The sequence below is a fragment of the Dama dama genome, chromosome 4, assembly GCF_033118175.1.
Source record: "Dama dama isolate Ldn47 chromosome 4, ASM3311817v1, whole genome shotgun sequence".
Lineage (NCBI taxonomy): Eukaryota > Metazoa > Chordata > Mammalia > Artiodactyla > Cervidae > Dama > Dama dama.
Window position 1 is genome coordinate 30,774,786 of NC_083684.1, and position 24,165 is coordinate 30,798,950.

Below are 24,165 nucleotides of genomic sequence, written 5' to 3' on the forward strand. Positions count from 1 at the left end.
GAGCAAACGTGTTCTCTAAAGGCTTAGATCATAAGTCTGAAAGCAGCACAGACTATGTATAAACAATGGCGTGTCTGTGTGCCAGGAAGATTGGAGTTGTGAACACTGAGACTTTAATTCATGTAGTGTTTACATGTCATGAAATGTTACTCTTCTTTTGACTCTTTTTTTTTTTCCCTCAGCTATTTGAAAATGGGTAGACCATTCTTAGCATGCTGGTCATATAAAATAGGCTGCCTTGGGCAGTAGTTTTTCCAGTTCATATCCTAACTGAACACTATGGTGACTTCTAGAATACCTTCAATAAGTCTGATTTCCAAAATGTAGGACATAGACTAGGATGGGATGATTTTTAGGAGGTTGGACTGATAGTAGAGCACCTCAGTTCAGTCACTCAGTTATGGCCGACTCTTTGCAACCCCATAGACTGCAGCACGCCAGGCCTCCCTGTCCATCACCAACTCCCAGAGCTTGTTCAAACTCAAGTGCATCGAGTTGGTGATGCCATCCAACCATCTCATTCTCTGTCGTCCTCTTCTCCTCCTTCCTTCAATCTTTCCCAGCATCAGGATCTTTTCCAGTGAGTCAGTTCTTCACATCAGGTGGCCAAAGTTTTGGAACTTCAGCTTCAGTCCTTCCAATGAATATGCAGGACTGATTTCCTTTAGGATGGACTGGTTGGATCTCCTTGCAGTACAAAGGACTCTTAAGAGTCTTCTGCAACACCACAGTTCAAAAGCATCAATTCTTCCACGCTCAGCTTTCTTTATAGTCCCACTCCCACATCCATACCTGACTACTGGTTCACTTTCATCAAATTCTTCCTTTTTCAATTCGGTGTCTGATTAAGGGCCTGGTGGCTCAGACAGTAAAGAATCTGCCTGCAATGCAGGAGATTCCTGGGTTAGATCCCTGGGTTGGGAAGATCCCCTGGAGAAGAGAATGGCTACCCACTCCAGTATTCTTGCCTGGAGAATTCCATGGACAGAGGAGCCTGGTGGGCTACAGCCCATGGGGTCACAAAGAATCAGACACAACTGAAGCAACAAGCTCACACAAGGCCAAGAGGAAGTCTCAGTTGCCTCTGAGCGTGTCTGTGACACCTCTTCACATCTGCTAAGCTCCCTTTTAAGTAGAAGGAGAGCCCTCAGAAGGTGCCAATATCTGGCTTGAATTTAATGATGATATTTTGTCCTCATTTCCTGCATCCTTATCCTTATGGTCTGTTTGGGGCAAGAAATGCCAGTTTTCCACTGGAGTCAGTGATACAGGGTTTTCTTTTCTGATAAGTGCATTAAATAAAAAGAATGAGCTGATTTAAAAATAAGAAATAAATAATAGGATAATAAGGAATTTGGGACCGAAAAAAATAGAGAGTAACAATGATAAAAATTTGAGTTATTGGTTTTAGGTACTTTATCATTCTAAGATTTTTTTTTTTTTTAAGTTGCTTGCAGGCCATAAGCTATTCATTTACCTTGTTGTGTAGTCTCATATAGGCCTCTCAAAGACAAACTTTACTATTACTTTGATTCCAGTATGAATAACCCTCTGCAGAAGGAGACTTCACCCTGGGTCTCCTCCACTCCACCCCCATGTCTGCTCATTAAAGTGACTCCAAGAGCTATAGTTCACCTTGACTGAATCAGAATCACCCTGGAGAGCCTTGTTCCTAGAGCTGTTTGTTCAGCAGGTCTGGGTTGTGTTCCCAGCATGTGCCTCTCACCACGCTCCCAAAGGGGTGCTGGTGGGGCTTGTCGGGGACCCCACTTTGAGAACCACCCCCTCAGAGAGGAAACCTATGTGGGATCTGCTGGGCAGGGGAGGTGGTACGGGTGGGTGCTGGATGTTTCTAGAGAATCCAAGCTTGAGTGAAGCCCTGCTGGAGCTTCGAGGCCATACCCAGCTTAGGGGCCCCATCTCCCTTCCTGCAGCAGGTTCACTGACTGCGGCCTCCGCCAGGAGCACGTGGAGCCACTGTGCTGGTCGCTGAGCAAGTGTGAAGACCTCAACCAGCTAGAGTAAGTTGGAGCATGCCCTGCATGGCACCTGAAGTGTGTGTGTGTGTGTGTGTGTGTGTGTGTGTGTGTGTGTGTGTGTGTGTGTGTGTGTGTGTACACACCCATGCATGCACTCAGCAGCTCTCAGGACCACCTAACAGAGGAGAGGATGCCTGGGACTCAGTCACATCTGTAAGGTTTCTCTGTCCCCATCTTATCCCTCCCATCCCCCACTTCCCCACATAGAGCTAGTTTAGGGTGTACCCCTGATCGATTTAGGGGAGCCTTTTGCAAAGGACTGGACCTCCCTGGTAGCTCAGATGGTAAAGAATCCACCTGCAATGCAGGAGAGTTTGGTTCAATCCCTGGGTCCGGAAGATCCCCTCGAGAAAGGAATGGCCACCCACTCCAGTATTCTTGCCTGGAGAATCCCACGGACAGAGGAGCCTGGCGGGCTACAGTCCACGGGGTCACAAAGAGTCAAACACAACTGAGCAACTAAGACTTTCAGTTACTTTCACTTCGCAAAGGGCCACAGGAGCCCCTTGGCCTCTTGTTAATCAAGGCATTGGGGCTCTGCTGGCTAGCAGAGCCTGAAATGAAGGGTCCATTGATTTGCTGGGCAGGTGGTTAAAAATAGCCAATGCAGGGCCCAGAGCCAGCCAGCGTGGGGTTGTGTGGGCTCTCAGATTGATGAGAAGTTGGTATCTCTGTGGCCTGTCTTCAGTGCCCGAATAGTGCAGCTCTACATGGGTAGGGGAAAAAAGCTTCAAGCACGTTTTCTACTATTCTAAGTGCTTTACATATCCTTTTTATCCTCCCTCTTGACAACCCTGAGTATAGATGAGTGGATTGAGAGAGTTTATAAATCTACCTTAAGTCACACACCTAGTACAATGCAGACCCTTTGCTCAGAACTGTTAGGAGTCCAGCTTAGGACAAGCAGAACATAAAGAGCGCTGTCCACCAAAAAAAAAACCACAATTTAAATTCCTTGTGGTGTGGCCAAGGAAAGAAATGTGGCTGATGAAAATCATGGATTTTAAAGAAATGTGAATAAGCAAAGATGTCTTTTGAGTTTTTCAGTTTTTTCACTCGAGGGAGGTTTTTCATATTCTAAAAATTTTTTCATTAAGTGGCTTCCTGAGACAGACTTTTTCATTTTTAAAGTTTCTCAGGAAAAGATGGAAATAGGTCTCAAAAGTCTCATCATCAGGGGCAAAATGAGTTCAAATTTGCAGTGTAAAAATCAGATATTCCCAGGCACACTGATTATTTTGTTCCTGAAACTGTAGCTAAAACCATAGGATGCTATAAATGGAGGGAAATAAAGTCTTCAAGTGCAGTTTCTGATACTGCATTCCCAAATTAAAAGAAGAAATATTTTGGGTAAATGTGTCCTCCAAACGTCTGTCTTTTTCTTGAATTTACTCTTGTTCAAAAATGACAGCTCCCAACAGGTAGGGGCCAAGTGCGTAGTAAAAAGCTAATTGCTTTTTCTCTAATTCCTGAAAGCCTGCTGGAGTCCTGGGAGTGGTCACCAGATACTGAAGGGGAAGATGAGGACTGGTTAACTGTGGTGCTGGTGAGGGGATGGGGGTGATTGTGCTAGCGTTGATGGAGGTGATGGGGATGCAGACAGGGATGCTAAGTAGTCGTGATGGGATGGTGCTGGTGGTGATGACGGTACTGTTGGAACAGAAGCTGTGCACAGTGGTGGAGGTGATGGTGGAGGTGATGATGACGGTGCGGGGTGGGTGGAGTAGCAGTGATGCTCACTGAAAAGCAGGCACGTCAGAGCACCAACCACCTCCTCCTGGTACCTCTTGCAGCCTCTCAGCAAACCTGCTGGGTGATGATGGGCTCAGGTGCCTCCTGGAACGTCTCCCCCAGGTGCCCATCTCCGGTTCACTTGAGTAAGTGATGAGCAGCCCCGAGGACAGGAGGAAGACTCCCCAGGGCCCGGAATGTTAGTGGGCTTCTTTTCAGGCATCCCTGAAGAACTCCAGGGGCAAGGGCTGGGGAGGGGTTGATTTTTACCTTGATTCCCCCCCTACACCCACCTTGGGTCCTTTCTTCCTTCCTTCATTGCCCACTATTGGTGGAGCTCTCACCAAACACCCGTGAGAGATTATGACTAAAGTTTGGTGGCCCAAGATGACCCTGGGCAGGGAGCAACAGTTCAGCCCTGATCAGCTGCAGAAATCTCAGTTGTCCTGGCTCTTGGTCCATCCATCCTATCCCTGAAGCTCCTCTGACCAAATTTATGGGACACAGATTTGGAGATGTCGCCATGGCAGGGAGGGCCCCTGGGAAGTCATCTTCAGTCACTCAGTCTCCCCAGTGACCTGGGAGACTGACGTCCAGACCCAGGATACAGCCCTTTGCTAGGCAACTGAGTTTTGCACTCCAGACATCCCTGGCCCCCATGGAGCTGGAGCTGGCAGCCTGGCTTTATCACTGCCCTCACCCCCGGTCTCAGACCACAGGGGCAGCAGGCACAGTGGGGGCGACTCTCAAAGTTTTCAGAGTATGCTGCCTGGCCTGCCAGAGTGGCGATAGCACCCCTCTGGCTTCTCTCTGGACCTCAGTGTCTCCATCTGGAGGATGGACACTTGGACACTGAGGACTCCCCTCTAGGAGATGACAGCTGGATTGGAGGAGATGAGGGGGCTGGGCAGGGCTTCACTGAGGTGCTGCCTCACCCCTCATCCTGAACCTCTTTTCTCTTCTAGTCTAAGCCACAACAGTATGTCTCAGGAAAGCATCTTGTCCCTGCTGGAGGCTCTGCCCTCCTGCCCACGTGTCCGGGAGGCCTCAATGAAGTAAGGAAACATGGTGGGGAAGCAAGACTCGCACGCTCAGTGGCCCTCCGTCTGTGTGACTTGGGGCAACCTCTGAGCCTCTCTGAGTCTCAGAGTTCACTGATTGTGGGATCACAGTTTCCATCCTCTGAGGTCCACATGTGTGCCCTCATGGGGCCCAGGGAGGCCACCGGGTGGGGAAACGCCAGGTTTAGCATCCTTGAAGGAGGAGGTAGGGGTCTCCTCCGATCAGCAAGGGTATCTCCCATGGCTTCCACCCTCCCGTGCCCCTGTGGACCCAGCCTCCATCCCTCCCTGCACCCCCTGGCACCCGGGTCCTAGGGATGCTGGCAAGGTTGGGCCTTGGGCTTCCATACACCCCTCTCTCTGCAGCCTGGGCTCCAAGCAGAGCTTCTGGATTCACTTCTCCCAACATGAGGAGGCTGGGAAGACACTGAGGTAATTCGTGGTCTGGGGTGACGGGAAAGGCGGGGGAACCTGGGAGAGGAGGCTGACCCTGTGGTGGCCTCTGTGCCTCCTTCCTCCCGGGGTCCCCTCCTCCTTCACACACCCTGCCTGGAGCTACTGCCTGGGTTTGTCTCTCCCACATCTGCCCCCAGTCTCCCCACACCTTCAGCCCCTGGACCAGGCCTTCAAGTGGTGTTTGTGCCCCTTAGCCACAGCCTAACTTTGAGTCTGGAGGCTTCTGAGTTAAATAGTCAGACTCTAGAGCCGCTTGGGGTAGGTCTCAGCAAAGAATCCACCTGCCAATGCAGGAGACGCAGCTTTGATCCCTGGGTCAGGAAGATCCCCTGGAGAAGGGAGTGGCAACCTCCTCCAGTGTTCTTGCCTGGAGAATCCGTGTGGACAAGGAGCCTGGCAGGCTACAGTCTATGGTGTCGCAAAGAGTCGGACCCGAGTTAGTGACTAACACTTTCACATCTTCCGCTCTGCCAGTAAATAGCCGTGTGACCTTGGACCAGTGACTTGACCGTTCTGTGTTTCAATTCCTCACCTGTAAAATGAGAATAATAGTGAGACCTACCTTTTACAGTTATTGTGAGAGTAATTGTGTTTAAAGTGCCTGGAAAAGACCTGCCTCATTTGAGTGCTGTATCAGTTATTTTTTCTTTAATTCCCCGCTGGTAGCCTCAGGCTCTGTCTTTCTCAGCCTTGGGTGAGTTTCTCTACATGTTTTACTTCACCTGTGATCGTGGCCTCTGAATTGGTCCCCTGCCTCTGACCAGGCTTCCTCCAATCCCCCCACAGCACCCAGGGGGACTTTCCCAGCAGGTACGTCTGCTGCTCTGAGCCCTGCAGTAGCTCCCAAGTGCCCTGAGGATAAACTTCGAATGCCTTAGCCTGGTCTTCTCGGAGTCTGATCTGGTTGCCACCTCCTGCCGTGTACTTCCTCACTTCTCCCACCCGCCTACACACACCACCCTCACATCAAGCATGTACACACCACACACACACACGTATGCAGCATAATACATCACACACATGCACACACACCAGACATACCCCCGTATACACCACACATAACATACACACCACACACACACCACTCACACACCCCATGTGTGCACAGATTGAGCCTCAAGGGATCTTTGTTCACCAAGCACGCACTGCCTGATGAAGCGTCCCTGCTTCTGAGCACTCAGCCTGGCGTTCTCTTCCCTGCCTTTTCTGAGATCAAATTCTCCCAATGCGGTATGACCCAGCTCACATGTCCGCCCTTCCTGGATGCCTCCGGTGGCCCCTGTCCTGTGAGAGGGAGCGGCCCTCTTGCGCTGTGCTGGATTCTCTTCTCTGCCCATCTGTGAGACAGTGCTCCAGGGCCTGTCTGCCGGCCACATGGGCCGGGCCCTGGGAGGACAGGGCCATAGCAGGAATCCCAGCACCCCCCGCCCCCAAGGGAGCCTGGAGTAGGGTGGGCCTGGAGACTAGGGTAGTGGTTACAGGTTTAGGGTCTGGAGTCAGGCTGACTTGGATTAAAGCTGAAATCTGTCACTGCTTTTTTCCAACTGTGTGTCCTTGGGTTGGTCAGTCTCTTTGCCTGTAGGTGATGCGGTTGGGGTTCAGTGAGATGGCACACGTAAGGCAGGCATGCCTGCCTGCTCATGGGGTGTACCCAGAGGCTGGCCCAGGGCCGGCCTTAGAGTCAGGGCTCAGTGAGTGATGACTCTAGCACTTTCTTGGGAGGTGGTCTCTCCAAAGAGAAGCTCCCAGAGCACAGGTTGCCTCTTGGGCCTTTTCTCAGGTCCTGGTCCAGGCCCTTGCACCCAGTGGGGGCTCCCCCATGGGTCCTGGGGGAGACTGGGGGACAGCAGGACTGTAGTCCTGACAGGCTTCGCCCAAGCTCTGCCCTTTGCCCTCTGCCCTCAGGCTGAGCGAGTGCCACTTCAATCCAGAGCACGTGCCCAGACTGGCCACCAGCCTGAGCCAGGCCCTGCGGCTGACGGAGCTCACGTGAGTGACTGGGCCCAGCCCGTGGGGGCAACCGAGGGGTGGGGCTCCCTGCCAGAATGACCTCTGTCCGCAGGCTGACCTGTTGTCTCCTGGGCCTGGAGCAGCTGACCGTCCTCCTGGGTCTGCTAACGTGGCCGACGGGGCTGCTCACCCTCAGGTACCGCCTGCCCTGACCCTGGGAGGGGGCTGTGGTAGGAATGGAGGGCAGAAGTGGGCTCTGAAGAAAGGGTTCCCCCAAGGCCATGGTCTTAGCCGTTTCCTGCATCCAGAACCCTGCCATCTGGATGCAGATCCCCTCCCCGCCCCCATTAGTCCCAGAAGCCCCCTTAGGTGCAGAAGAGCTCCCCCACCCCCTGCCCAAGGTAGGACCTGTACTTGAGGGCTTCAGAAAAAAGGAAACTTAAAAGGACCCCCGGGGACCTCCTGTATTTCCTCTGCAGGGGCACAGGTTTGATCCCTGGTCGGGGTACTGAGATCCCATATGCCCCACCACATGGCCATAAAAATAAAAGACACCCAGCAGAGGTCAGAAATAACATGTAACAAATATGTTCACTCTGATCTTTCGAAAACTTTCAGGAAAACAGAGAGGATTCCAAAAAAGTAGAAAAGCAATTTTGAAAACTCCTCATCACCTAGGTTTGACAGTTCCTGTTTTTCCATATTTGCTTTGTATTTTTTAGCTAAGATAAGTTATTGATCTCATAAACTATCACACAAAAAGAGTTCATCACAAGTGTTCTTTTTTTTTAAAAAAAAAAAAGGACATTTTCTACATAATCACAGTTGAATTAGGACCCCTACAAAAATGAGTAGCAAGTTCTTGGTGTCAGGTATTAAGCCAGTCTGAAACTTCCCACTGCCCCCATATGGGACAGCTGGCTCTTTGGATCCAGGATCCCGTCTAGGTCCACATTTTCGTGATGAACAGGTGACAGCTCTTTGGACTTTTTTAATGGGTGACCTGTACTTGGGGATTTTAGAAAAAAAGGAAACTTCGACACCCAGGCACTTCCCTGGTAGTCCAGTTTTGCTGAGAAAACAGGTCCCCTGGGCCATTTCTGGCTCTGGTGCTTCCTTGTGAGGTCATCGAGTTTGTTCCTCTTAACCCCTGACTTTCCTGGAACTGGAAAGGCTCCATGAGATTCAGTTACATATTTGTGTCCAAAAATACCTGCTTGCTGGCCAAGGCTGTGCACCTCCCAGCGCCGCCGGTGATGAGGCACATGAAGTCTGGTTGTTCCCCAGCATGACATTTTAAAAAATCCTGGTAGGACACACATAACAAAGTTTACCATCTTAACCATTTTTAAGTGTACAGCTCAGTAGTGTTAAGTAACATTCACGTTGTGTATCCGAAACACCTCATGAAAACTGAAACTCACTGCCCGTTAAGGCCCCCACCGTGCCTCCTCCCCCAACCCCTAGCAACCTCCTTTCTACTCTCTGTCTCTATGAATCCGCCCCCTGTCCGTGCCTTAGCCAAGTGGAATCATACAGTATTTGTCTTTTTGTGATGGGTCTGTTTCACTTAGCACAATATCCTCAGTGTTCATCTTTATTGTACCTTCTTATAGAATCTCCTTTCTATTTAAAGCTGAATAATATTCTACTGTGCGGATAAGCCACATTTTCTTTAACCATTCATCCATCAGTGGCCATTTGGGTTGCTTCCACCTTTTGGCTGTTGTGAATATGCTGCTCTGATGTATGTGTACACATATCTCTTTGTGTCTCTGCTTTCAGTTCTTTGGGGTATATACCCAGAAGCACTGGATCACCCCAAATAATATTTTTACTTAAAACTTACCTTACTCTGAAAATAATATGTACTCCTCATAGAAATTTGTGGAAAACCCAGAAGAATGTAATAAAATAGTACTTTGAAAAAAAATTCAACATAACTTTAAAAGCAGCAATATTTTAAACAACTCTTTTTTCCTGCCTCTGAATTTATCTGTGCACATTGTAGAAAGTTCAGAAAATATTGACAACTACAAAAGAAAACCATCCAGGAGAATTCTGCAATTGATACCATCACTATTAACATTTAATATATTTTTCTCATAGCTCTATCTCCCTCTTCCTCACCATATGTGTTTCTATATATATTTTTCCTTTTTTGAAATACAAAATTGGGATCCTGTCTTATATATAGTCTAATTTCCTTATCTTTGCAACATGATGTTATATAGACTTTTTCTTAAATCTAAACGTACTATTTAAAAAAATTTCTCTTTGAATGGTTGGAACAAGGATGGTGTTAATTTTATGTTTTATGCCTATGCCTAATTTTTAATTTTATTTTATTTTTATTCACCAAAACCCAAAAAGCCTCTAGCCGCACCCCCCCCCCCCAACCCTTAGTACTCTCCTCTCCTCCCACACTAACCTTGGAGGAACCTTTGTCTATGTCCATCTCTGTGACTTCCCTGGTAGTTCAGATGGTGAACAGTCTGCCTACAGTGCAGGAGATCTGGGTTCGATCCCTGGGTTGGTAAGATCCCCTGGAGAAGGGACTGGCAGCCCACTCCAGTACTCTTGCCTGGAGAATCCCATGGACAGAGGAGCCTGGCGGGCTGCAGTCCATGGGGTCGCAGAGTCAGACACGACTGAGCACCTGTCACTACACCTGTCTGACAGGGTGGAGGAGCCCTGGGTGGGCAGAGCCGGGGTGCTCACGCTGCTGGAAGTCTGTGCCCAGGCCTCAGGCAACATCACTGAAATAAGGTAAGTCCAGGAAGGAGGCCCCTCAGATTCTTTCGTCTTTTCATGACCACTGGGATCACCCCTTATGTAGCCAATGGTCTCTTGTCCTGTGGTGTCATAGCTAGGTCCCTCGTGGATTCTCTGGGTCCCCAAGATGGCAGGAGCTCCTGGGACCTATGTGAGGGGCTACACATATTTGTTGGGCTTCCCAGATGGCTCAGCGGTAAAGGATCTGCCTGCCCATGCAGGAGACTTGGTTTCAATCCCTGGGTTGAGAAGATCCCCTGGAGAAGGAAATGGCAACCCACTGGAGTATCCTTGCCTGAAGAATCCCATAGACAGAGGAGCATGATGGGCTACAGTCATGGGATCACTGAAGAATCAGACACAACTTAGCGACTAAACAACACTGCTACACATACTTGTTGGGACTTGTGTAGTAGTTAGGCAGCAGTTCTGGAGAGAGGAAGGCAACCCTAGATTCAAGACAGTGGGCTGTTAGGTCCCAGACGGACACTGCCGGGAGTCCGTGCTGGTTGTCTGGAAGTGGCCCCTGGTGACAGCAACACACACCATGACCAGAGGTACCAGAATCCCATGGATTAGCCAAGACCAAAGGCTTTGGTGTCCCGTTGACCTATGTCTGGATCCCCACTGGGCCTGGGAGCTGTTGGCCGAGTGGCCCAGTCCCAGCACAGCCTACAGGGGAAGCTCCTGTGGACCTCACTGTGGCCACCGCTTCCCTCCTCAGCATCTCCGAGACCCAGCAACAGCTCTGTATCCAGCTGGAATTTCCCCATCAGGAGAACCCAGAAGCTGTGGCCCTCAGGTCGGACCCAGTACCTAGGACCCCAAGAAAGAGGTTGAATGGTGATGGGGAGGGAGAGGAGGGATAATTCTGCTTCTGACCAATATTTCTCATGCCCCTACTCAGAATCCTTTGATGCCCAAGGTCTCTCCGTGGCCAATGAGACCTGGCCTAACCTGCCTCACCATGCTGTCCATCCCCACCCCAAACCCCAGTCTTAGCTGCAGCCATCCCCGCTAGCTTTCAGTCCTCGAACACCACCTTTCTCCCTTTGACCTCAGGGCCTTTGCACAGGCTGTTCCTCCCGCTCAGCATGTTCTCTCCTCTCTTCCCTTCTGCATCCTTCTTCACCTGGCTAACTCAGTCCCGTCCTTCAGGTCTCAGCTTGAATGCCACCATCTCAGGGAGGTCCCTCCAACCACCCAGACTTAGTCAGATCCTCCCTTTACCCACTCTCATAGATGCCTGGGCTCACAGCTCCTCCGATCCATATAGCACATTTATGGAAACTAAAATGTCACCTCTTTGGGGTGTTTGCAGCCCTGCATGTGTACACTGTGAGGCATAGACCATACCTGGATCTCAGCCCCGACTCACTTCCTTGGGTGGATCCCCTCGAGCAGTGAACAACCTGCACAGCCCTACCAGGTCCCCCATATGGACCTCTCCTTCATAGTACTTCCCATGATCGATTGGTAAATTGTGGGACCTTATTTGATTAGCATTTATTTACCACCTTCAGACACACTCCTTGCAGGCAGGGACTGAGTCCTCAATACTGACCCAGGTGTTTCCAGACTGCTGCTTCCCTCTCCACCTCCAGGCTGGCTCACTGTGACCTGGGAACCCACCAAAACCTCCTTGCCAGGCAGCTGATGGAGACATGTGCCCGGCTGCAGCAGCTCAGGTCAGTACCCTGAAACACTGAGGCCCTGAGTTCTCTGGTCGACCCCAGTGCCTGCTTCAGGCCATAGGTGAGAGGTTGGCCAGGGCAGGATGGGGATGAACAGAGCCTGGGGCCATGCTAACCCGGGCATTCTTGTTTCTCTCATTGGGCCAGTGGAGGAGAACCCCAGAGTTGGGGAGAACCCCAGGGTGGCAGAGGGGAGTCCTGCCCCGTTGGGAGCTCCTTGGTGGGGCCTTTCCCCTCTCTTGGCCTCCCCATCTCTATGTTGATCCCTGAAGTATATTCAGCCTGAAATCCTCTGGAATATGCTTGGACTTTTTCAGCTTGTCCCAAGTGAACCTCTGTGATGCCAGCTCTCTGCTGCTACAAAGCCTCCTGCTGTCCCTCTCTGAGCTGAAGAACTTCCGGTATGTGGACAAGATTTTCACTCAGGAACACCTCTTTCATCCCCCGTGAAGCTTGGCCCCCACCCACACACTCCCTGTTCCCTTCAACCTTGGGCTCAAAGGAGCTCTGTGTCCCCCTCCCGTGGACTGGGACTCCACACAGCCCTGGAGATGATGCCCAGGTGCATGGTCATCAACATGGCCACGTGACAAGGAGGAGTCCCTTGTCACTGCTCTTGCTTTTTCTTTTCTTTATTATTTCAAAACAATTGCAAACTCATAGAAAATCTGCAAGACTGAGAAGCTCCGTAGGCCATTTCCCCAACTTCACCCTTCGTCAGTTTTTTCTCACATTTGCTCTTTTCTTCCCTCCCTCCTTCCTCACCCCTCCCCTCTCTCTTCCCCGCCCCCACTTTCTTTTTCTGAACCATTTGAAAGTAAGTTGCATAATCATGCCCCTTGACCCCTAATATTTCAGTGAATTCCCTAAGAACAAGAACATTCTCTCCAGTAAAAGTATGAAATTCAGGCAATTTAACATTGATACCCTACTGTTACCTAAACTACAGTTTATATTCCAATTTTGCCATTTGTCCCAGTAATGTTTATTGCATTTTTTTTTCCCCAGTCCCAGATTCCATCCAGGATCACAGAGTGTGTTTAGTTGTCATCTCTCTTTAGTCTCCTTCAATCTGGAATGTGTCCTCAGCCCTTTTTGTGTGTGTTTCACGATACTGTCATGACATTCCCAGGCTAGTTATTAATGGGTTGTATCAGAATGCCCTTGTGCCTGGGTTTCTCTGCTGTTTCCTCCTGCTTCGATTCCTGCATCTGGGGCAGGAATATCACAGAGAGGCTGCTGTGTTCTTCTCAGGAACACATCACGTGTGCCACATTGGGAAGCACATGATGTCTGCTTGTCTCCTTACCCGTGATGTTAACTGTGATCTCCTGGTTAAGGCGGGGTGTCTGCCAGGTTTCTTCACTCGCAAAGCTCCTGTTTTTCCCTTTGAAATTAACCGATTATCTGGTAGGAAGATACTTGAAGACAATGTAAATATCCGGTTCTCCCTCAAACTTTCACTCACAAATTTTGGCATCCATTGATCATTCCTGCCTGAATCAAATATCAGTATGATGGTTGTAAAATGGAGCTTTTCTGTCAGTTCTCTTTTAAACCAACTGCATCAGGGGAAATTCTTTTGGTGCCACTATACCTTTAAACACCCTCTCTAGTATTTGCTATGCTTTTTTGTTGTTTAAATAAAGATGCAGGGCTTGTGGGAAATGAGGGTAACTAGCTAGATTTTACAAGCAATGCCTGATTATGGCAGACATTGTGAAGTTGCTACCTGAATGACTGTGGTTTAAGGAACTATTCAACTCGTCTATGTTCCTGCCTCCAACCTGTATCTTGACTTAATAATTGCCTGATGGGAGAGGTTCATGGAGGGAAGATGGGTCCCCTCCCACTGCCCCAGGAACCACTCCCCACCCCCACCTCCCTGCCCCTGCCGCTTCCATCCAGAGCTCCCAGACTCAGAGCTCCTCGCTGAACTGCTGTCTTTTGACCTCCACCAGGCTGACCTCCAGTTGTGTGAGCTCCAAGGGGCTAGCCCACCTGACATCTGGTCTGAGCCATTGTCACCTTCTGGAGGAGCTGGAGTGAGTCACGGATTGGAAGGGTCTGGGAACCCAGCTGAGGGTAGAGAGGACAGTTGGGCCTTTGCTAAAGTGGGTGGTGGGACTTCAGACTATTACTTTTCTCCCTGATGAAGCCCAGCAGCTCTGAGTGTGGTTTAGGGAAGGCTGAGCACTGGGTTCTTGGTCCTGAATTTTATCACTCACTCAGAGTGACCTTGAGCGAGTAACTGTGCCTCTTTAGACTTGGACTAGACTTAGCCTGGAGAAGGAAATGGCAACCCACTCCAGTGTTCTTGCCTGAAAAATTCCATGGACAGAGGAACCTGGTGGGCTACAGTCCATGGGATTGCAAAGAGTCAGACACGATTGAGCTACTTTACAACACTCAGACTTAGACTAGAGTAGACCTACAGCCTCATCTGTAAACTGGGGCTCATCACCCTTCTCTGTCTAGAGTGGTATTGGGTACAGAGAGAGCTAAGGGGCAGAAGGGGTCATTGCATGTGTGTGTGTACGTGTCCCTTGTCCCTGGCTTCCTCTGGTACAGCCATCATTCAGGGCATCCTTTCTCAGCTGGGTCAACTATGACTGCAATGTCCCCCTCCTTGGGGACCCATGAGCCTGACCCTTGGGGCCAGGAATGCCCCCATGGAGCCTGGATAGGAGGCGTGGTCTGGGACCTGCAGGCCCAGAGCTAGTCTCCTAGGGGTGACTCAGAGGGTGAGGAGTGCTGATGAGACAGCTCAGCTCCAGGGGCTGGGCAGGCTTTTCTAACCCTTATCTCATGCTTGGTCCCCTCCAGCTTGTCTAACAATGAACTTGGCGAGGAGGACACTAAGATGTTGTTGGGGGCCCTTGAGGGCAAGTGCAGGCTGAAGAGGCTTGAGTAAGTGGTGGCAGGTAATGGGGGCGGGGGCGGGGTGTTGGGAGCATGCCTCAAAACTGTTGTATCTCTTGTGAACATGACTGTCACTGTCCTCAATGGACCCAGGTGAGCTGAACACCCTCCCTTTATACTTCCTTACCTGGCTCTTGAGTGTTAACTAAAATACGTGCTCATAAGAAACAGAACACTCACTCAAAGCAACCCAACCCAGAACTATATTAACTCATGTCATGGAAAATGACAAGGCAACTGACTTCAGGCTTGGCTGGATCCAGGTTCTGTATTTGTTCCTCTTTTTCCTTCTTTCTCTCTCTCCCCAACGTGACTTCATCCTCAGGCAGTGTTCTGTGAAATGGAGATGATTGTGTATCACATCATCTCTACATGGCCCTTAGTATGTGCTCGATATGTGGTCGCTATGATTACCAATCAGTAGTCTGGGTCCGATGTGATTCAGAGCACAGAACTGCTGCCTGGATGTCCTTAATTGTACAGAGAATTTGAATTTCCCAGTGCAGTTTTGTTTGTGGCTGTCTTGGAGATCACTGGTCATTGCCGAGCACTCGGGGTCCATGTTGGGGACCCAAGCCCAGTCATGCTAAGTCGTCCTGTGGCCTCCTCTCCTCCAGCCTCAGCCACCTCCCACTGGGCAGCTCCACCCTGGCTGTGCTCACTCAAGGACTGGGCCACATGACATTCCTGCAGAGCCTCCGGTGAGTGACCCCATGGGAGTGAGTGGGGGGCATACTTCCCAGCTTTGCTGGGACCACCCGTCCAGGGAAGCCCTGGGGCACCTTGCTGAGAAGCTTCATGGCTCCCATCGTTGGGACATCCTGTACCCTCCCAGGTCAGCATCACAGCCCTTCACTACCCAGGGTGGCTCAATGGGTAAAGAATCCACCTGCAATGCAGGAGACGTGGGTTCGGTCCCTGGGTCAGGAAGTTCCCCTGGAGGAGGAAATGGCAACCCACTCCAGTACTCTCACCTGGAGAGTCCCATGGAAAGAGGAGTCTGGTGGGCGACAGTCCATGGGGTTGCGAAGAGTTGGACACAACCGAGCGACTGAGCACACACCGCTTCCTCCTAGCAGATGGCCAGAAGGGGCTGGGCCCAAGTCCTAGGACAGCCCTCCGTGTGCACAAACTCATCCTGTGTTCTTGTTCTTGTTTCTGATTCATGATGTGGGTGGCCTAGATTCTGCATTTCAAGCTCCCAGGGGATGCCTGTTTGGGGGGTCACAGACCCCACTTTGAGTAGTGACGGTCTAGCCTCAGAGCTGATGACCTTGATATTCTACCCTTGTGCCCCTGGCCGCTTTGATAAACAAATAGCCCATATTCTTTTCGTGTAGTCTTTCAAAACAGGAAATATTGTGACTCTAAACAAACCCAAGGCAGGGTAGAGCACACAGGATATGAGCTCAGAGAGTTTGGAGGACTAGGTCATTTCACCCTAAATTAATTCACCTAAAGGAGGTTCCCTAAAAATTAATTTGCAAAACAACCCTCATACTAATACTTTGCGTCAGCTGTTTCCTTTGGTTCCCCACTGTACCTCCCACCCCGCCTCCCCTCCCCCACCCTCCACCCCCATCCCCTGCTACTCAACTGGGGTAGCGTGTGGTCAAGTGCAGAAAAGACCATAAATTGACTGGGTTTAAGGAGAAGCCCACTATTTGTATAGATTAGAGCAGGGTGAGTTGTGAGAGACATGTGAAATTGACATTCAGCCGGGCCGGCCTGAGGATCCCCCACTTGGCCTGGCCAAACCAAAAAATGAGGCTACTGTTCCAGGCCAACAGCTCTGGGCTTCCATTTCCTCCTTGCCTGCGAGTCCCTGGGAGTCTCTGGCCCATTACAGCTCCTCCCTGGGCCTCTGATTTCTCATCTGAATATTGGGTACAGTCTGCCCATCTTGCCCAGTCTCATCCCCTGAAAGTTTTGTGACTGGTATATGAGTTCCTGAATGTATAAAGGCTTTGCAAACTGTACAGTGCTTAGTACAGCACTTAGCAAATGCCTTTACTCCTGACTGAGGCTTCTTGGCCTTGCTTCTCCAGTCTGAGCAGGAGCAACATCGATGACGTCGGCTGCTGCCACCTTTCAAAGGCTCTCAGAGCTGCCACCAGCTTGGAGGAGCTGGGGTGAGTTGCCTGTCCCTCCCCCAAACCCAAGACAACTTTGGTAGACCCAAGACAACAAAAGCAAGCAGCTCCTTGAGGACACGCTTCACTTCTTAGTCTCGGCCCCTTCACCCACTTCTATACCCCAGACCCAGCATCTTAGGATCCCCAAAGATAGGATGTGAGGATATTGATTGCAGTGAGAAGGATTTAGGTCAGACAGCAGGGGGATCATCCTAAACAGAAGACAAGAGTTTGGAATCCTCACCCAACATAGGGTGAGGGGACTTACTAGTGTGGTTGAGGCCCTTCTCTAGACTCCAGCCTCCTCTTCTGGGATGGAGACAAGATGGGTGGAGGGCTGACATTTCTGGTTCTCCTGCTGTTCTCTCCCTAAGCTTAAGCCACAACCAGATCGGAGACACCGGTGCCCAGGAATTAGCTGCTGTCCTGCCGGGGCTCCCTGAGCTCAGAAGGATAGAGTGAGTGGCCAACCCTCCCGGCAGGGGCCCTCAGCAGCTACGCTATGGTCTGGGGAGACTGTGGCTACCTCCCCTAACCCTGGTGTTCAGGCAGTGCGGCTGGGTACCTCCTGGCACTGCTGATTTGGGGACCTTGAGCCAGCCCAGCCCCTGCTCCTCTCTGGGTTCCTCTGCCTCATCAGTGGGTGGGGGGGGGGGGTGCTGTGGGTCGTGGGGGGCCCAGCGGATGTGGTGGGGTGAGAGATGAGGGAGTCGAGAGTCTGACATCCGCCCCTCTTCAGCCTCACAGCGAATGGCATCGGCCCAGCAGGGGGAGCGCGGTTGGCAGACTCCCTCACCCTTTGCAGGCACCTTGAGGAGCTGATGTGAGTGTCTGCCCGGGTGGGCTGCCCTCTTCTCTCTGTGTCCTCGTGGCCCACCTGGCGCTTGGGTTCCCCCACTAGGCACAGGGCAGGGGTCTGGAGCCGGCCAGCCTGGTGCTCAATTCCACCCCCTCTCCTCTTCCAGGCTTGGCTTCAATGCCCTGGGAGACTGCACAGCCCTGGGTCTGGCCAACGGGCTCCCCCGGCACCTGAGGGTCCTGCAGTGAGTGGCCCCCTGTCTGTGGTGTGTGCAGGGTTAGCGGGAAGTGCCCCCCACCCTCCCACACCCCCGCCAGGAGCACTAGAGGATCAAGGCCCCATCGCTGAGCGGCCGTGCCGTAGAGGAAACCGGGATGTGTCCTGGGGCTGGCTGCCCTACCTCCGGGGCAGGGAAATCAGGGGACCCAGCCTAGTCCAGGCTCGACCACCAGCCCCTTGGCCAAGCCTCTGCCCTTTCTGAGCCTCAGATTCCTTCCTAAAAGAAGTACAAGGATCCCAGCTTGGTGTACCCTGTGAGCCAGTCTCCGAGGGTGAAGTAGGAAGTGCCAGCAAAGGGCTCTGCCGGAGAAAAGCACCCCGCAACATGGCCTCGGCACTTTACAGTTTATGTCCAGGGTCTCATCTGAGCCCTATGAGGCCACGATTTCTACCGGCTCCATTTTCCAGGCAAGGGAACTAAAGCCAGGAGAAATATGGAAAGCTTACCCTATTACCCTATTCATACATGGAGGAGCCAGGCCTTGAACTTGGGATCTCAGATCCCAAAGCCAGGGCCCCTTGATACCCACCCATGTTCTGTGTGTGGAGAGGGGGGTTGGGACGGCAGTTACCCAGAGAGGGTCTAAGGTCTACCAGTGCAGCCTGAGACAAGCTGAGGCTGGGGGCATCTAGCCGCCCAAATACCTATACCTGCTCCTCCAGGCTGCCCTCACCCCTTCCCTTTCCCCAGCCTGCCATCCAGCCATCTGAGCCCAAAGGGGGTGCTGAGCCTGGGCCAGGCCCTGGATGGATGCCCACACATGGAAAAGATCAGGTGAGTAGAGGCCCTGGAACCTGGGCAGGGGGACAGGCCGGGGAAGGTCTGGGGCTTCTTCTCACAGCTGTCTCCCCTTCCCTGCAGCTTGGCAGAGAACAGCCTGACCGGAGGGGTCCCGCGTTTCCATCAGGGGCTCCCACTGCTCCGGCAGCTTGAGTAAGTAGCCTGCTCTGACCAGCTGGGGTGCTGTGGCAGGCAGCTCTTCTTTGTCTGAGCTTGACACCTGGGAAGGCTTTCGAAGTGACAGAGGCCTCAAGTATAGGGGGAACCTGAGACAAAAAAGGGGGGCACTTTCTTAAGACCCCCAGCCCCTAGCCACTCTGCTCCCTCCTGCTCTGATTGCAGGCTGGGGCACCCCTGACTCAGACACGTTCATCCCATCCCCTTCTTCTCTCCAGCCTGGTGTCGTGTGAGATTGACAACCAGACCGCCAAGCCCCTCGCCGCCAGCTTCGTGCTCTGTCCGGCCCTGGAAGAAATCACGTGAGTGCTTGGGGGGCTAGCCCAGAGCTGGGGAGAGCGGCCACCTGGGGGCCTGGTTCCTTCCTCCCTGGAGACCTTCTGATCTTACACAAGGAAGGTCATTCTTGCTCAAACCTCCTCTTGAAGTTTTAACACTTGAGCTGCAAGTGTTGTTGGTCTAAGCTGACAAAGGTCCCCAACCTTTTTGGCACCAGGGACCAATTTTATGGAAGACAAGTTTTCCATGGACTGTGGGGGTTGGCGGGGGATGGTTTCAGGATGATTGAAGCACATTACATGTATTGTACACTTTATTTCTATTATGACATCAGCTCCACCTCATATCATCAGGCATTAGATCCTGAAGGTTGGGGATCCCTGCTCTAAGCCATGCAGCCTCTTCCCTTGTTTCCCTACCTATGGAGGGCAGGAGGGGAGGTGCACCAGAAGGAGATGAGCTAGATGGTCAGGACCATTGCCCCTGACTCTCCCTTTGGGAGGCGTCTGGATGGAGCACCCCACCTGGTTGATGGAGCCTTGATTTTCAAACCACCTGCTGGTAGTGAAGAGTGGCTGAAACCAGCAGCCCCCAACCTTCCCCCGACTGTGTCTACCTCTCCCTTGGAAATCAGAGGTGCTTGGACCCTGGGGCCTGGCAATATTGCCACAGGGATAAACTAGACTGCCAGGACCAACCTGGACCCCTGAGCAGGGCAGAAGAAAGTGCAGTCTCCTTAAGTACAGGATACATATGATTTTATAAGATTTTAGGTTTGCATCCTAAAGATTTTAATTCTTCTCATTACTTTATACAACAAAGAGAAAGTCTTGGATCAGTGCTAACTCACCCAACATGGCTGATTGTCCCTTTTTAGCCAGCAGGGGGCAGACCACGGGGTCAGCACTTTAGGAAGGACACAGGTTCCAGATCAGAGTGAATGCCATTGTTTGCCCTGTTGTTAGCCTTTAACTACTTTCTATTTAGGGTCCCCGGCACAGGCTTCTCATTCATAGTAGTGATAAATGTTTCTGAAGATGAATTTCTCAAAGTGAATAAGAGAGGGGATAGAGGACTGATTTAAAGAAAAATGTGAAACAAATAATAATACCAGTGGTGGCACATGGATGTGGCAAAGTCAGGAGGGAGGCATGTGCATGGTGGAAGTTCAGATCCTGTTGTTTCCACAGTCATGTGTCCTGAACTCTCAGGACAGCCAGCTCCTAAGCTGTCTGGGTTCCCGTGGGATGACCAGCTCGGGAATGGGGTTGGGGGAGTAGGGAGGAGGGAGGAGCCTGCTGTGCCCGGTAAGGTCTTCAGGGAAGGCACACAGGACCCCATCAGGCACAGTACCCCCCACCCTCCCCACCTGCCACCTTGTCTGCCCCCTCACTGCTCTCCTGCCGCTGACTTTGGGACCCCTCCCTACCCTGCAGGCTGTCCTGGAATCTGCTTGGGGATGAGGCAGCTGCTGAGCTGGCCCGGGTCCTGCCACAGATGGGCCAGCTGAAGAGAGTGGAGTATGATGGGCACATCTGGGGAAGCCAGAAGGGAGTGGGAGGACCAAACGGGGCCCTGTGTCCTGGGGAAAGCCAGGAGGCCACTGGGTCAGGCCCCTGCCTCCAGGAAGCCCTCCTGGACTTCCCCACTTCGTCCATTAGCTCTCCTGGGTCCCAGTCTTCAGCCTTCCCACTGGACTGTTGAATGTTGAGTTCTCTAAGTAGATGTGTGGGGAGCCTGTGTCCCTCAGCCTTGTCCCGGGGAAGAGACATAGGGAAGCTCCCTAGGCCACCCCCTCCCCATCTCATGTCAATCTCTTTCCCTTTGTTGTCCATCCGGAAGCCTGGAGAAGAATCGGATCACAGCTTATGGAGCCTCGCTCCTGGCTGAAGGGCTGGCTCAGGGATCCGGCATCCAAGTCATTCGGTAACAGGGCTTGTTGGGGCAGGGATGGTGCGGGTTGGGTGAGCACACCAGCCCTGCAATGTAAGAGGACTCCGGTAGGAGGAGGCAGGACCTGGGTTGGGGATCATCAAAGGAGACTTGGACCCACTCATCAGGGATTTGGCAGCACACAGACCTGGATCAAACCCCAGCTCTGTCAGTTACCAGCTGTGCAATTTCACATCAGTAACTCAACCTCTTTGAATCTCAGTTTCCTCATTTGTAAAATGGCAATAGTGATAGTATCTACCTCAGAGAGCTGCTCTGCAGACTAAATGATTAGATAAAGCCCCGAGCACAATGTCAGGCACATAGTAAGCACTTAAAATGGTAGCTGTAATTAGGGCCAGTTGTATAGGTTGTACACTGCGCCAGGGCACAGCATCTAAGGGACACCATTCACATAATAGAAGTATTACATTTCTAGTGGTACTGAAGTGTCTCTCTCTATAAAATTCAATATATTACGACAGTTTCAGACAATGGAAGTGGTGTCATAAAGAAGGGGAGCTTTTTTCTCATTTATACAATGTGTCATATGAGCATGGCTCTGGGGAAGAGGCTAGCTTCTGGGGAAGAAAGTGGAGGGGACTTCCTTGGTAGTCCAGTAGTTACAGCTCCATGATTCCACTTCAGGGGGCACAGGTTCAATCCCTGGTCCAGGAACTAAGATCCAGCATAGTGTGCAGCCAAAAAAAAAAAAAAAGATGGAGTGGAAGAAGTCGGGGTGAGCATGGGGGATACCATCTCCCGAAGGCAGCCATGCTGGCCTTCCACCTGCTCTTGCCTGCCAGCTAACTCTCAGAGCAGCTCTCCCCCTTTGGGGCCTCGGTTTCCCCATCTGTAGGCAGGACAGAAAACAGAGACGAGAGGGTAAGTGAGCAGCGCCCAGTGCTAAGTGTCTGTCTCTGTACCCTGCAGCCTCTGGAATAACCCCATTCCCCCGGACATGGCCCAGCATCTGCAGAACCAGGAGCCCAGGCTGGATTTTGCTTTCTTCGACAACCAGCCACAGGTCATCCCCCGGGGTACCTGATGGTGCCCTCAAGTGCGTTTGAATCCAGCCAAGTGATGCCAATTTCCATCCACAAGGATAGAGGGCTCGTGAAAAAAGCTGGCTGTCCCTGGATCAAGAGGGAGAAACACGCTTTTCCTGCAGCAGTCTTCAGGGAGGACATTTTTGGTGACAAAGAGCAGAGTATGACTACCCCACATCCCATGGGACATGCATGACCAGTCGGGAACATGAAGCACAATGAGCATGTCGTGGTGCAGTGTGTGATGTGGAAGGCCACAGGTGGGAACATCCCACGTGACATTGCCCAGTACCTGCAGTGTGGCCTGTGGGTCAATGGCGTGGGTCCTGGCACTACGTGTGATGGGTGGTGCATACATGAGATGTGACAGGTGTCCAGGTCTTGTGCCCTATGACTGGCCATATTCCCTCAGGCTGGTCCAAGATCTAATTTATTACTTTTTAAAACCAAATCTGTATTTATAAATTGCATTTCCAGAGCAGCTAAACCAGGGAACATCTTCTGCCCAGAATGGGCTGGGGAGAGTGTCCAAGCACTAACAAGCCAGGGATTTAGCCATGAGGCTTCTCAATGAGTGTCTTCCTGCCTCAAGTCTCAGTTTTCCCATCTGTAAACTGGATCACCTCCTCTCCCTTAATTTCCAAGGTCTTTGGGCCCAACTCCAAGTCGAGCCAGCATGACCTTGAATGGGCCCCGTCTGTGTGGTGTAAGGGACGAAGCTAGGCCTAAGGGTGCAGGGGGCGGGGACTGTCAAGACAGTCAGGAAAGATCACTGGATCCAGCAAGATCACTGGATCCAGCCACTACCTCAGCACAATCTGATCAAGCGCCCAGGGGCTGCATGTTACACCATGTCCTCTTTACTTCCAAGAGGGGCCAAGGGTGGTCCTGCTACACTGTAACCCTAGTTTGACCAATAAATGTGGGTGATCTTCCAGCCTCTAGTCTCTAGTCTGATGTGTTCTACCACCTGACCAAAGTCAGAAATGGTTCACACCCCACCCTGGGGCCTGGAGAGCAGGGCAGAACACAGAGAAACATACTGAGATGAGCACTGGCCTGGGACCAAGTCCAGACCCCTGTCATGGTCACGTGATCACAGGTAAGTCACCTCTTCTCTCCAGAGCTTACCTGTCATGTCCGACTCTTTGCAACCCCACGGACTGTAGCCTGAGAGGTTCCTCTGTCCATGGAATTCTCCAGGCAAGAATACTGGAGTGGGTTGCCATTTCCTTCTCCAGCGGATCTTCCTGACCCAGGGATCGAACCCCGGTCTCCTACATAGCAGGCAGATTCTTTACCATCTGAGCTACCAGGGAAGCCCGAGCTTACCTATACCATGAGGCTATTGTAAAAGCTCATAGTGTTAAAAACAGTCTTTGTTTGGCTTGTGATATATCTACACTCTTCTCTGATTTAATTGTCAATATTTTAAATTGGGAAATTTTACCCCAAATTCACCTTTCAGCTTCTCTTAGGTGCTAGTCCAGCATTCCTACTCAAGAGTAATTTGCTGGGGACATCTGAGTGTGTCCTTTAGATGTAGCACACATCCTTCAGATTGTCGGCATCCCCAGCGCTCCCCTCTCTCTTGCTACTTGCCTGGTCCTTTTAAGAGCCTGGGAACTCCTGGCTAAAATGTTTCCATAGGCAGGTGCTACATTAAGAATATGGCCTTGGAAGTCAGATGGGCATGAATTGGAATGTGACCCCTTGCTGCCAGCCCCCAAGGCCAGGAACTGATCCTTTACATGTGAGTAACACCCCTGGCCTCCCAGGACTTTTGGAGGGGTCAGGGAGCAAGTACACAGAGTCCCTAGGATGAAAAAGGTATCAGGTATTCATTACATACCCCTTTTAAGGCTGAATGTCATATGAAGTGGAGAGGTGTCTGAAATGGCAGGTGGAGAGCACCGCCTGTCCATCACCTACCTGTAGGTTGAACAAATTGATATCGGGGGAGCCTTCATCCAGAGCTGCAGTCCCTTGTGAAAAGTGGAGCAGGGAGGGTGCAGTTACCACGGAGCCCCACTGGAGGGCAGGCTGGCCCACTGGCAAGTCCTGAGACCGCTTCACCGCTGTATCCAGAAGTTAGGTGGTGATGCT

The 24,165-nt window shown here is 51.5% G+C and overlaps 1 protein-coding gene across 9 annotated transcripts in view; it reads left to right on the forward strand.

Moving 5' to 3' along the window:
* Nucleotides 1-22,996, forward strand: part of NLRC5 (NLR family CARD domain containing 5) — an 86,043-nt gene extending 63,047 nt beyond the window's left edge. For 6 of the 9 annotated variants that reach the window (XM_061138558.1, XM_061138556.1, XM_061138560.1 and 3 more), the window contains 23 exons: nucleotides 1,935-2,021; nucleotides 3,833-3,916; nucleotides 4,736-4,825; nucleotides 5,198-5,263; nucleotides 7,193-7,276; nucleotides 7,350-7,433; nucleotides 9,920-10,006; nucleotides 10,737-10,847; nucleotides 11,617-11,700; nucleotides 12,024-12,107; nucleotides 13,668-13,751; nucleotides 14,533-14,616; nucleotides 15,246-15,329; nucleotides 16,677-16,760; nucleotides 17,138-17,221; nucleotides 17,503-17,586; nucleotides 17,729-17,806; nucleotides 18,533-18,616; nucleotides 18,704-18,775; nucleotides 19,018-19,101; nucleotides 20,515-20,598; nucleotides 20,921-21,004; nucleotides 21,944-22,996. In XM_061138558.1, the coding sequence (XP_060994541.1) occupies nucleotides 1,935-2,021; nucleotides 3,833-3,916; nucleotides 4,736-4,825; nucleotides 5,198-5,263; nucleotides 7,193-7,276; nucleotides 7,350-7,433; nucleotides 9,920-10,006; nucleotides 10,737-10,847; nucleotides 11,617-11,700; nucleotides 12,024-12,107; nucleotides 13,668-13,751; nucleotides 14,533-14,616; nucleotides 15,246-15,329; nucleotides 16,677-16,760; nucleotides 17,138-17,221; nucleotides 17,503-17,586; nucleotides 17,729-17,806; nucleotides 18,533-18,616; nucleotides 18,704-18,775; nucleotides 19,018-19,101; nucleotides 20,515-20,598; nucleotides 20,921-21,004; nucleotides 21,944-22,058 (1,966 nt within the window). In that variant the 3' untranslated portion in view covers nucleotides 22,059-22,996. The other 3 variants (XM_061138559.1, XM_061138562.1, XM_061138564.1) reach the window with 2 other exon arrangements.
* Nucleotides 22,997-24,165: the final 1,169 nt, after the last annotated feature.